This window comes from Bombus vosnesenskii, unplaced genomic scaffold, assembly GCF_011952255.1.
Source record: "Bombus vosnesenskii isolate JDL3184/JDL3185 unplaced genomic scaffold, Bvos_JDL3184-5_v1.1 scf7180000013272, whole genome shotgun sequence".
Taxonomy (NCBI): Eukaryota; Metazoa; Arthropoda; class Insecta; order Hymenoptera; family Apidae; genus Bombus; species Bombus vosnesenskii.
In genome coordinates, this window is record NW_022882930.1 from 1817368 (window position 1) to 1835019 (window position 17652).

The following is a 17652-nucleotide window of genomic DNA, read 5'->3' on the forward strand; positions in this document are numbered from 1 at the left end:
GTATAAAAAATCTGTCAAAAATAGAACGGGAGCTACGCCTAGAAAATGTCGCGGGTGTAAGAAGGTCGAAACTGTGATTCGATTTGTAAGGCCTTTGTGCATATTTCGTTCGGTATTCAAATATTATCTCGTTTTCCTACGATGAGTCGCTAGTCATATTTCCCTACATAAAAACTTTCTTTTCTTTTTCTTTTATCTTTTATTTTTCGACGAGTGAAGCCACGTCGTCGGTCATTATGTATGTAAAGCGTACAGGTAAAAATGTTTTCTTCAACTATCTTTACAGATAGATTTTCATAAAACTAGACTTCAACGTTTATCGTACTCGTTCCGATACTCATTTCGAGAAATCTCTTCTGAAAGACACGCGAATGATCTCGTATGTCTTTCATACTCGGAGCAATAATTAAAAAGAACGCGATTGAACCGCTCGAGAACGAAAGAAACAAGGGATTTCCAGTCAAGTCCCTTCGACTACCCTTTGAAACGAACTCCTCGACGTTATTGAATCCACACCACCCTCCTCTACTTTAATATACGCCAGCCGAAAAAAATGCGTTACACCCGTGGTTCCGAACTGCATTATTACTGCGATTAATATGTACCTATATAAATTCGAAGCACTTGGGTTGCGATTCAGGTTTCAGGTCGTATCGTCGATTAGTCTTTAATTAACCTGTATTCGTATGCGTGTATAGATGATTGCCGCGTGTCTCGTATGCGATCTGTCCGTACATGTATATGCGCTATTTGCACGGTATTATTAGGTGTGGTGTATAAAATGTATATGTGTATATGCGTGCGTATACACGCGTTTTAGCGATCGTATATTACAACGCCGAGCGAGGAATGACGAATACGTCGAAACATTATTTCCGGATGCACGTGCACACGCTTTCGGACGTAGATTCCCAGAGAGGCCGATCTCTTTACGTCTTTGCATTTCGTACGCGTCCGTCCTGTATCGGTCAATCAGTTCTAACCGCTCGAGTCCCTCCCGACCACGCTGTCATCGCGACTTTTTAATCCCTCTTTAATTTTCGTCCGACATTGCAGAGAGAGCGTGCGTTCTTCTCACTGGTAGCCCTCTCTCCTCTCCGAGTATATCCGTTCACGATATTAACTCGTTCGTAGTCGCGCGTGTATACACACGCGTAATGCATAATACGTACGCGAAGGTGTGGTCATTAGAATATTTGCGTGTAATACAAATTGTGTATGTTTGTAATATGTATGGGAGAGGGAGTATATGTATATATGGTACGCGTGTGTATATCGTGTGTACATAAAGGTACGTATGCATGTACGTATATGTGAAAAAAGCTTATCTATCGAAAGATTGTTTCTTCCGGTCGTTGCTATAACTTCTCCGTTTACCGTTTCTTATTTCTTTATATTTTTTTCTTTTTTTTATCATTTTCTATTTCTTTCAATATAGCCCGTAAAAAGTATGTATATAAACGAATACTGTTACCTACAATTGTAATGAACACATTATTTTGCCTTTTCTATATTTTCTTTTATCTCCCCTCGCGAGGGCACTGCACTCGCTCCTCTCTCTATAAACACGTCTTCCGGTATATTTCCGCGATCGGCCGCGACAACGACGTATTTTTTTCTTTCTCTCATGCGCGTCCGTATATTACTAATATTTTAATCCTCCTGATTTCTTTCGATTTTCTTTTCTTCTCTGTTAATTACAGTATACATAGACATATATTTATATATATTTTTTCATCGTAATATATAATATAATATAATCCCTACCATAATATATTTTTTTCTCATCTCTGTTGCCGATCATCTAAATCTAAATCGTCACCAAACAACGTAATCTAATTATATAGATCGCGCGTCCGCAATCAATTGAACATTACACGAACGATCCAGTTTCTCATCGTCCGTGTGATAAAATATCCATCTTTCCTTTTTCTTCCTCTCTAAAACTCCGTCGTTATTATTATCATCATCATCTGATATATTATATATATTTATATATTGTAGCAGTGAATTACCAGGAAAAACTTGTTAACTAAAATTCGTAACAATTATAATTATAATAGTTATAATGGTAATAATGAAACATATTAATAATAATAATAATAATAATAATAATAGCAATAGTAGTAGTAGTAGTAGTAGTAGTAGTAGTAGTAGTAATAGTAGTAGTAGTAGTAGTAGTAGTAGTAGTGTAGTAGTAGAGTAGTAGCGTAGTAGTAGTAGTAGCAATAGTATTAGTTTTGTGGTAGCAATAGTAGTAGTAGTAGCAGTAATAATAATAATGGTAATAATAATAATAATAATAATAATAATAATAATAATAATAATAATAATAATAATAATAATTGGTAGTAGTATTATTCTTCTCCCACCCAAGTTTGTCCCTCCCTCTCGATCTATTTTTCTTTCTCTCTACCCTTACGTACTTACACGCTTCAGCGTCTATAATTTGCAATGTACATGCATACATGGCTATGTATTATTTATGCATGTTTATATATTGTCCTATATATGTATGTACATTATTTACACGCGTTTAAAAAGCGTATTCCGCACGGATCTTAATCAGATAAAAAAGATTTCCTTCTTGTTATAAAACCGTGTGTTGCCGTTCAGCATCCACCTTAACGAACGTGTACCGTGTACGAAGGAAAACAAAAAGTCCTAAATACAAAAAAAATGAAAACATGCTAATCGAGGTTAGTTTTCTCTTCAACCTTTACAATCTCTTGGTAGCGCGAGATCTGACGTCTCTTCCTTTCCAACTCGACGTTTCTCAGCCGTAGAAAAGCTTCGAAACCGAGCACAGATATCGGATCGATCGTTTGTATTATAAAAACGAGAAATGATAGAAAATAAGAAAGTGAACAATTCGATCCTTAGTCTCGAGTTTTCAGCGCCCTGTCTACTTCTTTCTCGGATAAGCTAGATACCGATGATCGTTTAACAACAAAATAACGATCTACCACGAAGGTAATATTCTTTCGTGTCTCTTATTGCACCAGTTTAAAGAGTTCTACACACTCGCATATAAAAACTGAACACACGTGAATAGGCGCTCATCCACGAAGATCGGTGTGCTTCGTCGATCTTCATGGCGTATTTATCTGCGCGAAATATCGGCGGAAAGAAGGAAACAGAGGCGCGAAGAAAAGGATGAAAACTACCATTTACGAGATTTTTGTCGCGTTTGTATCCGTTTTGCGCCATAACCGGATTAGAAGAACGAGGAAGAAGGTAGACAAAAGACAGACAGGACTTCGACTCCAAACCCGAATTTCGCTAATATCGTTACGCGTACCGAAATGATCCGAAATGAAGATGCATCTGATGTATTCGTAACAAAAACGGAATATATGTGTGTGTGTGTGTGTAAGGTACCCGGACTAAATTTCTAATATTATCTCTTTGTAGTATGCGTGTATGTCTATGACTTTCTCTCTGTGCCCTACGGTACATACATAACGCGTATGTACTAGGTGCAAACTGTCTCTACCTACACGTTTTGTGACTCATACGATCTTTCACCTACTTGCAAGATTACCAGAATACAATCACTCTACTATAGAACGCGTTTAGATTCATGCTAGCGAAGGCGTGAGACGTCGAAAAACGTAAAGATCGCACAGCGATCATCAATCGATCGGTAAGTAACTACGATTAGCGACGCTGTTAAAAAAAAAAAAAAAAACAACGCGAGATTGTAATGGAGAAAACAATGGAATTCGATAAGGAAGATATTTGTGAATAGGTATTGTTAACAGACCAGTCATCTATGGTTTTTCTTTTTCCATGTTGAATGGCATTGTCGAACACGCGCGTTTCCTACCCGTAACGCGAAACACGCCTCTCTTTGGAACACGTTCATCGGGATTTCGGGATCTCGACGGTTTTGCTCGATCATATGAGATAATATTAATGAGACTTGCTATAATTTCTACCTTGAAATCTTTCAAATTACGTGAAATTGCGAGGATTGCGAGGAATATAACAGTTCTGAAGTCACACGCGTAATTCGTGCCTTGCACTCGTTCGATTACCAAAACTCGTTCGATAATGCGTGAATCTGTACGAATTTCGTTTCGATCGAATGACAATACCAGTACCGTAATTATAAGGCGAATATCTTGTACAAGTTTAAATGGCAACCTGTCAAATTACAGGTTTATCTCGACTATTTCATACAAAATCGCTGATGTAAAAAGCAAGCAGCATCACGAGCAGCTATTTCTTTCGTATCTTTATTGCGATTTATCGATACGAGTTTTGGAAAAAGAATCTGCGTGTGCTTCCCACTCTTCTTTCTTTTCTATATTGTTCTTTTTCTCATTCATTTCCTAAAAATGAAAGATATACCTAGAAACCGGTTCAGCTTTGAAATGCGTCCTAAGACCAGTTAGTTCGGAACCGGTGCAACTAACGTCGGATAACGTTCGATAATAAGCCTCGTTTCCCTCCGTCGTACATGGATTTCGCATCGCAGAACGAAATTCCAAACAACGACGAGATATCGAACGATTCGAGGCCGATTCCAAATCCAATACAGTCGAGACTATTATTAATAACAATCGTAGTCTTGTTCATTTTTGGCTTTCTCTCGTCGGATTTGTCTCGACTCGCCTAAATGCATGTTTTACGTGAAAAAGAAAAGCTCGTGTGTATACGAGCGTGTTATACAAAACGTGCAGAAACGCGTAAAAAATGCGTGATAAATAGCGGACTGCGGTGTCGTTCGATCTCGTCGAACGTTTCGAATATCTTCATGAACTTAAAACATTTTCTCTAAAATATATATAACATTCCCCAGCTCGGAAACCGGTCTTAGTCTATAACGCGTTAAGATGACACTGATCGAGAATTCGAAGGATTAAAAATGGAATTGACGCTATTCGCGACGATTCAGCCTCGTGATAAATCGTGAATTTTTCTTAATGTAACATGTATGTGTATTAACAAAAAAAGAGAGAGAAAAAAACAAAAAACTGAAGATCTATTGTCGATAACGTTTTCTCTCTAAACTAGCTAAACTCAATTTTGCGTTCTCATAGATAACTTCGTGAATTTGGCCAAAGCAATCTACGATCAATTCTCCGCCTCTCTTTAGTAACTTGCTATTCGAAGTATCTTTTCTATAAATATACCTATACGTATAAATATTCTTTTCGAAGCTGTTTGCGTCGGTTCTTTCGATTTCTTCCAGCACTTGATGCCGATTCGACGCGAACGGTATTTCCTTCTTCGTTCTCGATACGCATTCACCCTTCATCCACCCTTCGATTCTCCCTTCGGCCTAACTTTCTCTTTGTTCTTACGCAAGTGTCTATACACAAATATACTTGTTTCTTCTATGGTAAAACAGATTTTAAAAGATTCGGTTTTCCCATATCCGCCCAAGTGAATCACAGAACCACAACACAGTATTTTTTCTCTTGTCGATGACCAGGACCAGGCTCTTCTATGTCTCTTCAAACAGCGCACTTCTGACTCTCCGAAACACGTTGTTTGAAGTGCCTTCTTCCCCCTCGTCCGTCGCGCGACCGAAAGTGGATACCCAGATCAAAACAGACAAGGCAGGCGGTCTTTGTCATTCGCGTAAAGGCATTTATTTTCGATAATAGCGTCTGATCTCGAAACGCCGAGTGAAGATTTGTCACTGATCCACTAGGGTAACAAGTTCGACTCTACAACGTTCCGAGCAAGGTATTATCTTTGTCGTGTTGGAGTAAATCCGACACGGTCAGAGTCTCTCCCTTAGCGCGTCATGGCGAGACTCCTCCTTAGATAACTGAGCGACGCACGAAGTTTCTCCTGTTGCCGCCTCAAATCCGCCACCTTGGCTGCATTGCCCATTTCCTTCGAGGTCAACGAAGCAAGATATGCAGACGCTTGCCTGAGAATCGCGACTTTCGGTGCCTTCTCCTTTTTCTCAACAGCTGGCACGAGAATGCGTAGCTCTTCGAACGCATTTCGTAACTCTATCCGCCTTTGACGTTCCATGTTGTTATGCTCTCTCCTCTTCTCAGTGTCCAATTCATCGTCGGAGGAACTTCTTGATGTGGTTGATCTCATCGAAGGTGAAGATGATACGGACGAAGACGATACGGACGAAGACGATACGGACGTAGACGACATGGTGCGTCCTACCTTGTTTCTCCTCTGACAGGTCCTGTGACGAGCTCGTTTCGCTGGTCTTTGCTCGACCTGGGCAGCTCTTTTCCGTGCTGGATTCGAGGGAGGTCGACCACGAGGTCTCGAACCTGGTGGTTTCTCTTTGAACGCGGTGTTAACTGTTAATTGAAAGTGTTGCTGGTCGGCCAAACTTGGATTCGTTGGTAAAACCGCTGGTCTGCACGGTTTGTCGAAGCTTACCACATCGATCTCTTCCTCCTCTGTAACAGGCAGAAGAAAAAGAAATTTTATGGTTATTCAGACGAACGTAACTTGTCCAAATAATCGAAACGAGATATTTAGATTAAGTATATCGGATAGGTTGAAACTGACGATTCAAACTGTTGGGACGAACGAATATTTCTCATCTAAAATCTATTCGTATTCTAGTCTATTGTAGTCATATCGTAGCTTCATACGATAAACTATTTAGATGTAGACACTAAAACATAAATTGTTACAATTGGTCTTTTCCATCATTTCCTCATAAAATCAAAGTCCACATAGCTACTATTGACTGCTTCGACGTTCTAACTGCGAAGTCTGTTATTATTAGGTTCTTTCGTTTCATAAGGTGATAATAGATGAACAATAATTTGTTTTATATTATTTTATTGAATTACATATGATCGATTTCGTTCTATTTCTATTATTATTATTATTTCTATTGATTCAATAAACTAATATAAAACAGAAAACATTGTGCTTGTATTAATTCCTTATAAAACGAAAGAAACATTTCAGACAACCTAATACCTAATACGATAATAGATTAATAGACTTATGTTAACAATTAATAGGTTACTAGTCAAATACATATACCACAAAGGATATAACCTAACAAACACGAAGATGGTACCCCGCTGGAGGCAGCCACCCACGTGTTATATTATTATACCACTAAGCTATAATATTTTACCAAATGTCCTACTGGACAAATTGTAAAATTTAAATAAATAAATAAATAAAAAAATACATATACTATTCGCAAGAAATCTTCTACTTAGAATGCAGTATAAAAAGAGACAATCCCATTTCTCCCTATTCGAATTAAGCCTGAGTGCAATCAGGGATCAAGGCGATTTACCGAAGGACAGTGTCACCCGTACGAGTTGCAAAGATGCTGCGAGATACGCCGATAGTATTTTTTCTTTAGAGAAGCAGTTAGCGTTCGCGGACAGCCGTGAAACGTCGCTAATTAGTCGGGACGGAACAAGCTCGGCTCTGTTTTCACCTCGGCAATCCTATATTCAGGGTGAAGGCTGACTGCGGACAACGGAAAGAGATCGTGTCACGTGAGAGTGAGCTAACTTCGAATCGACCCTGAACCCAAACCGGATGCCATCGATATCGTTTATCTCGAGAGATTCCCTGCCGGTTACGAGCCAGACTAAATAGACTATGGTCTATCTTTGCCACGATAGAAGACGTTGCGTACGAGCCGTCAGAGAACCGAGTAAAATAGGATTATGTGGGTCAGAAAAATATTCGAGCCGAGCTATGTAATTTATTTTGTTATTTGCCAAATTTTGTTAGGAACAGTTTTTAAGCAATCTGCGTATAAAGATATTTACATCGTTATTAGTGGCGCGACAAACAGCTCGACGACCATTCTACGAAGATATAACTTCCCATTAAAAGAAAAATTCCATTGATGTTAATATCCTCAGTTGTAATTATCATAAATCAGTAGCGTGATAGCGATTCGAATTATCTTCTCGCTTAGATATCTTTTCTTGCTATGTCTCAAGTACACGATATTCTCTCGTTTTTTCGTTGTCTAACTAACGAAGTCTCGTAATGTACGTATAAGTTTCATTATTCTGTGCAAAGTACAAGAAGGAATCTTAAGATATCGAAGCTTTGGTGAGGCTTCTAACGATCCTACCCTACTAGAGGAGAAAAAAAGGAAGATCAATATGGTAACGGTTATCCTTTGAAAGCACGTGGCCACAGTTGCGGAGGCGTTCGAAGGGACATACGACACCGTGGGCGTTTCTGCAAACTGTGTCATCCATAGCGTCTGGCACAATCGGTGGAAATCCGGTTGGTCCAGATTCCTCTCTACCGCGGATACGGATCGTAACTCTTTCCTCAAGGACAACGTTCGGGATACAATCGCTCAATGTCGACGCGCGTTTCACGACAGGAAGCCTTTCTCTTCGTATATCGGTCTCTCTCTATCTGTCTGTCTGTATAGCGGTTCGATTACGTGCGGTCGATTTACGGATAAATTTCGTTCCGCAACAGCTCGTTCATAAAACGAACCATTAACCGGGCAATGCTCGTAAATACATTTATAATTGAATTCCGGACAACATCGGCGTGGTAAACCGTATTTTGCGACATTTGATAAATTCCCGGTGTGTATCGTTCGATGCCGAATAAACATGTATTAGTGGCGAGGTTAGTGTAACAAATGGCGGGGAAGGGATGGTTTAATAAAGGAATCTAACGATGAAAAGTACATCGTCGATTCGAAGCGTAAAGTCGATTCACGGTGAGGAAGTACGTTTCTCTTACCTGAATCCGATCCGCTCACTTTACGATCGCTGCACTTTCATACATCATTCTGTTAATGTGAACCAACTTACATGTAGTTACACATAGTAGTTATTTTACGATTTCGGTATTTTATCTGCTACGAGAGAAACGAAGATACGAAATATATAGATGTCCCGAGATCGGACGTGAAACGAACTTGGCCTGAAATATAAAATCCCAAGTTCCTCTCCGATGTGACAGAGGAAGAGCTCGTTAATTCTACTATTTTTCTGTTTATTTTTCTTCTTTTCTTCTATTTTCTTCTCTTGTTTCGTTTCGTTGAGTTCAATCACCCGCACTGGATTCACTAAACCTTGTCGATTTTTACCACCCGCTTCCATGAGACTGTGTCTCGTTACACAAAACACAGACGGTCAGTTATCGATTTAAATTACAAAAATTCCTAGCTATATGTAGAATATATCTTGGAACACGTTACGCTCGGCCTGCAAAACATCCAGCCGCGTCTTCCGGTTTCACTTTACCTGGCCGCTGCAATCGCAGCGTGAACTTTTAATTAATGCCCGGCAAACCGAGAAAAAAAGCACCTTCTACTTTTCTCCTTTAGATCACACGCCTATCAACCGTTCCAATACTATCTATCATCCAGGGTCGATTGATTCTAACAAATGCAAATAAATAACGAATCTATCGATTTTATTTGAACGTCAATTCTACTAAGAACTCGAATAACTGACCCAAATTGAAAATCATCGCTGGATGAAATATTAATCGGAGGCTGGAGTTGAATCCATTTAAAGTCTCGAACGGGGCCAAGAGGAAAGAGTCTCTCGAAGAACGAGGAAGAAGCCAAAGGAGAGGAGAGACGCCGCATACGTGGCGCGTATGTCCGTGTGCAAGGCAACGAACGCAGCAATCCTCCGCCTTCGTTTCACAGACATACACGCCGCTTGCACGTGTATCATCGTGCCGGTTAGGCCAGACGCACGAATCTTCCCGAAACTGGCGTGCCGCCAGGTCGACGGTGAGCAACTGTGAAAAGGCGCGAAATTTCTAAAAATAACCAGGAGGAGCCACCTAAACTCTAAACTAACTATAGAAGGAACACCGAGGGTCGCGAGTCGAGAGAACCACTTCCCCTTTGGTCTCGTCTCTTTTCCACTGGAATAGCACCCGACATCATACTCGTCGACCCACGTGCCACCTATTTCTGTTTCACTTTGATTTACATTCCTTTTACCCGCTCTTCTCTATTTTCTCCATTCTTATCGAAGAACATTTATAGTTTGCATCTAATAATAGCGACGATAATTACATAAATTTATTAATAATTTGCATGTAACTTGAAAATTGTAAAGTCACTATAACGAAAGACTATAATTAAAAAATTTTTTAGAAAGTGAGATCGATTAGCTTTATTTCTGTGAGTGACTCATACGTTGCAATATATCGCGCCGAAATAAACGCCACTTCCATTGTACAGATAATTTATACGAAATTCGTGCGCAAATCAAAGCGTTAATGTTTCTCAGCGAGGAAGGAAGTGCCTCGTATTTCGTTCTTCTGTCGCATGACCCAGCAGTCGAAAAGTCGAGACCATCGAATCGCTAATTGAACAAGGTTGATCGATATATTTTACGAAAAAGACCGTGAATCGTAGCCAGAATACAGAAATTATGTTAATATTGCATTAATACGAGTCTTTAATGGAGAACGAGAATTTTAACGTTCGCTCGAATTGTGTTTGGTTACGTTTTCTTTATCGAACTGGTCATTTTCATTCGACAGTTCATGAATAGTTAATTGCTGTGACAAAATAAATGGTTAAATGCATTATAAGAGTTGCGTCTTGCTAGATCAATTTCTGTGATTGACTTTAATTTAATATTGAAAAGAATTAAATATAGATCATAGAGCTATCCAGTTACCACACGTTACATGTCTGATGCGCCAATTTTGCATCACACATTAACATGAAATATGTACATGTGACGCACTATGAAAGACTCCCAGCTTGACTATTTAGCATATTTGAATAGCAAGTGAAACTACGATCAAGCTTCAAAAATAATGACATTTATCAGTAAAAAAAATATTCTTAAAACAGAACCGACTATTTAAAGATTTATGAAATATCGTCTATCAATGAACCCTTAGAGTGCTGAACATTCGCAGCCTATGCGGTCCGCACGGACGGCACGCGGCCAGCGCTGACGGTCGCTGTGGACGGAGTACTTTTTCGCTAGACTGAACTCTGTCGATTGACTATTCAAAGCGCAAATCGTAATAAGTTACAGTAATTCTTTTGCACGAGAGAGTTAATAATTCAGTTGTGTGTGAAAAATTTCAAAACAATTATCGATACATAATCCGACATCGCATTTTCTGCATTCGTATCGCGTGTCGCTCCTTCTCTTATTTTTCACACAAACAACACATTTTCTTCTTGATAATTGTGTTGTGCCGGCACGATTAGGGCATTTTGATGAAAAAAATGCCTATCGATTAAACAAAGTGATAAATCCTCAGACTTTCTTTTTCCTCCTCCTAACATGCTTCTACGTTGGAAATATTTTCGTAAAATGTCTCGTATCAACGCTAAATGAAATTCATTAAATTTTTGTTTCGAAGCAATAGATTTTTGATATAAAATATATGCATCATATATAAGGAATGCATTTATATTTATCTCACACAAACGTAACAGTATTACTTCTGCGTAGGTGTTCGGAAAAATTGACAAACGCATATATGCGTCTTTAGTCCATGCCGGACACTTACAGCGAACGCATATATGTGTCCTTAGTCCACACCGATAGCTTTCGCCAGACGCATATATGCGTCCATAGCACTCTAAGGGTTAAGAAAATTAACAAATTAACATTGAAAATTCATCACACGTCATCGTCTATTCAACCCAAACCAAATTAACCAAATTATCTACAACAATCTTCGAGATTCTTGCAAACATCCACACACCCAATACGCCTACCAAACATAACTACAAACGGAATCACGAACGTCAAAGAGAACGTCGTCATCCTCTCCCAACCTATCCCACTCGGTTTGGACTGAAACTCGTCCAAAATTAGCAGAAGCAGAAACCGAGTCAGGAAGAGGCGCAAATCGCGCGCAAAAGAGACGAGGACAAGAATGGAAGAAACACGACATGGCGAGGAACGTACGTACTACGTGTACAGTGTACACGTATGTGACAACGCATAGCCGCGTCTGCAAAAGAGGGCGCGCGCGAGGAGGCTGCGGAAAAGGTCGGCGGCCCAGAAAGAGGCGCGACGCGACGTGACGCTGCGACGAGAGGAAACTTTGAGGAGCAATTTTGCTTCGCGAAAAAGAGGGGAGGGGTAGCGATGACGGTGTACGGTGTGAACCGCGAGTCGACCACGTTGCGATGTTCGCCGGGGGAAGGGGAAGATTGGCGGGAGACGGAAGAGGGAAAGGGTGGTAACGTCAATTCGCGGCAGCACGTGCAGCCGTGTAAGAGCGACCTTGGGGGTCAGTGCTCTCCGTGTAAGCAGGCCATAGTAGTACGTCGACGCGAATCGATCGGCTCTCCTCTCTCGTTGGGATAGGCGACCGCGAGACAAGAGAGACACGAAGAGAGGGGAGAGGTTTTCGTGATATCGAACGGTCGCTTCGGCTGTCTGCCTGCGGAGCGAGCTTCAAAAAACCAGGAGAAGGGATGAATTTCCTTTCTCTTCTTTCTCTTCTTTAGGCTGAACTGTATAAAGCTGTCTCTCTCGTCTCTTTATTTTCCTATCTCTCTGCTCCGCACACCCTCGAACGTCGGGTATCCGGATGAAAGTCCCGCAATTTTTCCCCGACAAATCCCTTTTGGCTGATTACGCATTTTGATTTGTATGTTTCGCACAGGGCGCGGCACACCCGTCTGGCTGGCCGAATATTTTCCGAGGGGAGGCAGCGAGAGGTACACCTCTCGCCCGGGAGAAAACACAATGCGCAGAACGCGGTAACCCTGCGTGTAACACGCGTGCGGCACGCTCGCTTTGGAAGTGAACGTACCGTATATAAATTTCTTTGATCCCGTTCGCAGATAACTGAGACAAGTGTCCGGGAGGCTCGCGAACTGGACTCGCGAGAAGTCTGTATATAAATTATGGAATTTAGCCAGGCTCGGCGTTAGGTGGTTCCGTTACGCGAGGCAACGATCGCTATCGCCGACGAGCTAGAATTGAAAAAATTATAGCACAATGCGGAGGAGAGCATGCGCTCTTTCGAGATACACGTGCATAAACGCGCTTGCTAATCTGTCCGTATGCAGCGAGAAGGGCGTGAAAATTCCATTACAACCTATAGTCCAAGAGGAAAGTAAGCAGATAACGTACCATCGGTACTGTAGCTAGAGAGTCAACTCAGCGTATATTACGTGGCGCGTGATTCAGTCTGTACAGCAGTCAAATACCGATTCGCTACTCCCATTGACACTAACTCGTATAGAAAAAGATCGCAGAGTTTCGCGCTCGAGTTTCGCAGACCCGTCACACGATATGTAGGTCTGCCAATGTCCGATGATCCGTTACTTCGCACAACAGATAGCCGTCAGATAAGAGAAATCTATGTGAACTCCGCTAGAAATCTGTACGAGCGCTCTGCATCCATAGTGACCCGCGCGAACTCTGAGCAGAGTGTTGCGCTAATTCGTCATTTATGGATCATTAACTTTCTCGAAATCGCGTAACATTTCCAACGAGAGCTTCGACGGACAAGATGATAACAGCAAAGACCATTTAAAACGTGCACAGATTACACCCGAACGTTGTGTCGACATTTAAATATGTAAAACAAATTCGACAAGCGACTTCTTCTATCATTTTCTTTTCCTGTGCCAGTTGGACGATTTTCTCGATCGTTCTCTAACCTTGGGCAGACTGAATTCCAGCGATATCAAAGCAAAAAGCATTCGGTGACGAGCACGGCATGAAATTACTTTTCGTGGAATTCTGTCCCCAAAAACGAATCCCACGATTCGAACTATCCCGAGATGACAATCCCTTTAAGCGGAGCCACATATGCGAACGTGACGGCACGTTTCTCTTCCTGGTCACTGGATGTACACATCCGTATACGAGGCGAAGCCATAAATCTCGTCGTGCCCAAGTCTCTGGCGCGCTCGCGGCTAATGCCTCGTACTACCAGGCGACTCATCCACTCCAGTTACGAAAGTGAGCGCGCGCGCGCGCACGACGTGCAAAATGCTTTCTTTCTCTCTCGCCAGGTACCGGTCGACGGCTCGAAAGTCACGGAACACCGCGGCGGCATCGCGTTCCACGCGAGAAACGGTTCGCGGGGGACACAGAAATCGGCGCGTTGCGTGCAAGAAGCCGAACGATCCATGGATTTTCTCCTTGTGCACGATGATACACACGATGTTCGCCAGCCAACGGCGCCGAGACATACCTCCGAGACGAATTTTCTAATTGCCTCGCGAGCGAGCTCGTTAAATTCTTCCGACTAACAACTCTCTACTCTAAATACCAACTTAGACAACCCCTTTGATTTAAAGGTAACATTAACGATCCAACACGACGAGCCACCACCCACACACATCTGCCAATTTACTTCGCTATCGGCAAATTCATAAAGACCCGCTGGCGTTTTCTGTTCTACTTTGTTCGAATCGGAGCAAGAGTAACCGGAGGAAGGTAGCGAAGTACGTAGCGAACAGGTAAAGCTCGTTCAAAAAAATCACAGACCATAACGCGTTACTATCCGACGGCCAAGTCCAATTACGAGGAGTCTCCGGGCTCCACTGTGTATCCGCCCCGTGTATTCGCGTGAGTACACGGATGCACTTGGAAAGCATGCCGCGAGATACTACCATGGATAACAACCTACGCGAGATACGAAATACGGCAGACGTATCTGGGGGATAGTAGCCAGGAAACGACCCGGTGACCAGACACCATTAAGCTCTGCCCACGAGACGAGATCCGCCCACGAAACGGGATGCACATCGCGTCATCGACGTTCGCGTGAACCGTCACATATATCGCGCTAGACGAACGTTGACGACGACTTCCGCGCTACTGACGCATCGTCATCGATACCACTTTTGTATCTATGGAATACAGACGTGGGGAAAGACATCTCTCCTCCATCGTCTTTTTCCTTGCTCGATTGACTCACAGAAATTGCCAGTTACTCGCCGTTCTTACGTCTGTCTCCTTCTTTCCACCTTTTCTTTCCTTTCTCTTTCCTCCCTTTTCTCCCCTCTTCAATTCCACTCCTCCTCTCTTTCCATCCTCTGTTCACTCTAGAAGACTGTCTTTGGCTATACATATTCTTCTCTGTTTCTCATTCGATCGAGTCGAGAGAACAGGAGAGAAAGAGAGGCAGAGAGGAGCGAGTCTGGCATGCCGCCTCGGAAGAACGAGAAATGCAATAAGAAGAGGACAACCGCCGTGCTGCCGCCATGCCATGCCGTTGCGATCGAGTAAAGAGGAAGGAGTGCCGTATCGGGGAGTAGGTGCGCGGGAGGAACGCGCGAGAGAACTTGCGAACCGCCAACATTCTCTCTCTCCTTTCGTTACGTCCTCTCTTACTTACGATCTAATCAATTTCGAATTTTTAATTGGCCAACGCGGTATTTACTCCTACGAGGTTTTTCTTTCTCCTGTCTTTTTATTTTGCTTGCAGTATCGGGTAAAAGCTTCGATCATTTTCTATGCAGGTTCTTATCCATGAAAAAATTGAATGGTTCGTTATCAGAATGTACGTTTGATAAAACTCGCGACGAAAATTAAAATTGATAATTTGCTATTTTTGTATTGTAGAGAGGGGAATTGTGGTATGGAGTGTATTACGGAGAAGGAGGGAGAAAAAAATGGCAAAAAGAAAAAGGTTCTCTGGCCGCCGCTGATGCCGGTCGGCATTCCCGAATCAAGTTTTACTTGTCTGACATTTCGGCGATCAACCTCCTAATTCTTGTTAAAGAGGTGGTGCAGGCATCCTGGTTCGTCGACCAGACATTTGATACAGAAGAAAAATGATCGGTTATTAATGTGTACTTTTTTCTCTTGTATCGGAAACGGCATAAAATTACCAGTAATTAATATCAATTACAAAAATTCAGTACAACGAAATCCTTCTATGAAATTAAAATTCGAAGAGGAATAAATGTTTCGACTCCAAATATATACAGTCTAACCAATAAATTGCATTAATAACAAAAATTCTATGTGTAAACTTATATATTCAACTTCAATTCTTCTACAAATTTGGCAAATAAAGAGAAGTAAAATTCAAGTTTTATATCAAGCAAGAAACGGAATATCGATTTTAAGAACGCGGAATGAAAATTAGAAGCGATAAAACTAAAAGTCCTAAGAGTGACCTAACGTTTTTACTACGATACTTATCAGAGCAGCAGCCTCTCCCACGCGGCCGATTTTAATGAATGAATGAATGAATGAATTACGTCACAGCCGGAGATGCACTTATACGTACAACGTCGGAGGAGTTCCTGCACAAAAATAGGCACCCACTTGCTCTCCCGAGGGAAAGGCATAATTATAGATATCTTGGTGAAAGAACCGAGAGTAACCAACCACCACCGCGAATATTCGTGGTGGGAGTAACACGATGTAACGTCTTAACGAGAAAAAAGAGAAAGAGAGCGGGAAAATAATTGCTTACAGCTTATACTTACGTAGAATATTAACTAATACCTTCGAGAGATGCCAAACCCACCTGCGTATAAAACCGATACCGCCAGGCTGAATTGTTTTGCAATAACCGCAAGGACCGTTACGCGCTCTCGGTAAAACCACATTTCAGTATTATCAGAATGCAGTACCCACGTCAGTCAGAAGGAGGAATGTGTGTGTGTGTGTGTGTGTGTGTATGTCAGAGAGAGAGAGAGAGAGAGAGAGAGAGAGAGAGAACCCGAGATAGAGACTTATTTTAATAATAGTAAATCAGGGCGGTCGGGCGCCGTATTTCCACTTTCGTTTCGTTACGCGGCTAAAATCGGCGCGAGATAGATAAAACGTGTTGAACAGCTCTCGATATCAAATCAATGCTCTTACTATATCGAACACGACGTTTATTTCCTTTTGTAGCGGACCAGCCGTTCGTAACTGGCACAAACCGATTCAGACCGTGAAGGAAAATGATCAAAGTGAAAATGATACCGCGAATTTCGTGGTGGCTGCGCGCCATCGACTTTCTTCGAACGTTGCTTTCGCCGATTCGCTGAAATCGAAACTTAGGCTATGGCTTATCGCGTATATATGTGCGTCTATCTAAAGTGCATGCACGCTGCACCCACTGAATTCCAGAATCGGGCGAGCACATTGGAGGTGACGATACAGACGACAACGCGTACATTTTTATGAGCGCGACCCGTTCTCCGCTCGCGTTCCAGCGTGCCGCGCGATTTTCCAGGAACCTTCAACTGGAGAATTTGCATGAGCAACGGAATGAAGTCCTGGTCGATGGTAAAGGAGAGGCTAGGCGGGGTTGCGTGCGAATACCACGAAAAAGGAAGGTCCAGACGTAAGACGAACCGGCGTCTTCGTTGAATGTGTCCCGGGGATCGCAGGATCGTACCAATATACCCTGACACCTCGTTACAATGAAGAAACTCGAGAGGATCGGTACTGACAACCCGGTAACCCATTCTACAAAGGGGAAAGTCACACCAGGTTGACGATACTCGATGCATCTCGCGCCTCGAATTAAAAAAACTTCGTCATACACGGAATATCCAGATCTTTCAAAACTCTCCTTCTATATTCAAACGGAATAAAAACTTTTTCATTTTTATATTTGAAATATAGTACAGAAATTTAACCCGTAATCAGCATGATGATCATTTTGTCGCACAGGCAATATGTTCAGAAGTATACAGATCATTAAAAAAAATGTATTTATCGTATTACCATTAAGTTATAATATATAGATTAGCAGATACTGATTTTCATAATACTTAACGACGAA

At 41.8% G+C, this 17652-nt stretch overlaps 1 protein-coding gene across 2 annotated transcripts in view; it reads right to left on the reverse strand.

Annotated features, from left to right (window-relative positions):
- Positions 1–2415: 2415 nt before the first annotated feature.
- Positions 2416–17652, reverse strand: part of LOC117231234 (transcriptional regulator Myc-2-like) — a 29523-nt gene continuing 14286 nt past the window's right edge. For both annotated transcript variants that reach the window (XM_033489469.1, XM_033489470.1), the window contains exon 3: positions 2416–6389. In XM_033489469.1, the coding sequence (XP_033345360.1) occupies positions 5752–6389 (638 nt within the window). In that variant the 3' untranslated portion in view covers positions 2416–5751. The remainder of the gene's footprint in view (positions 6390–17652) is intronic.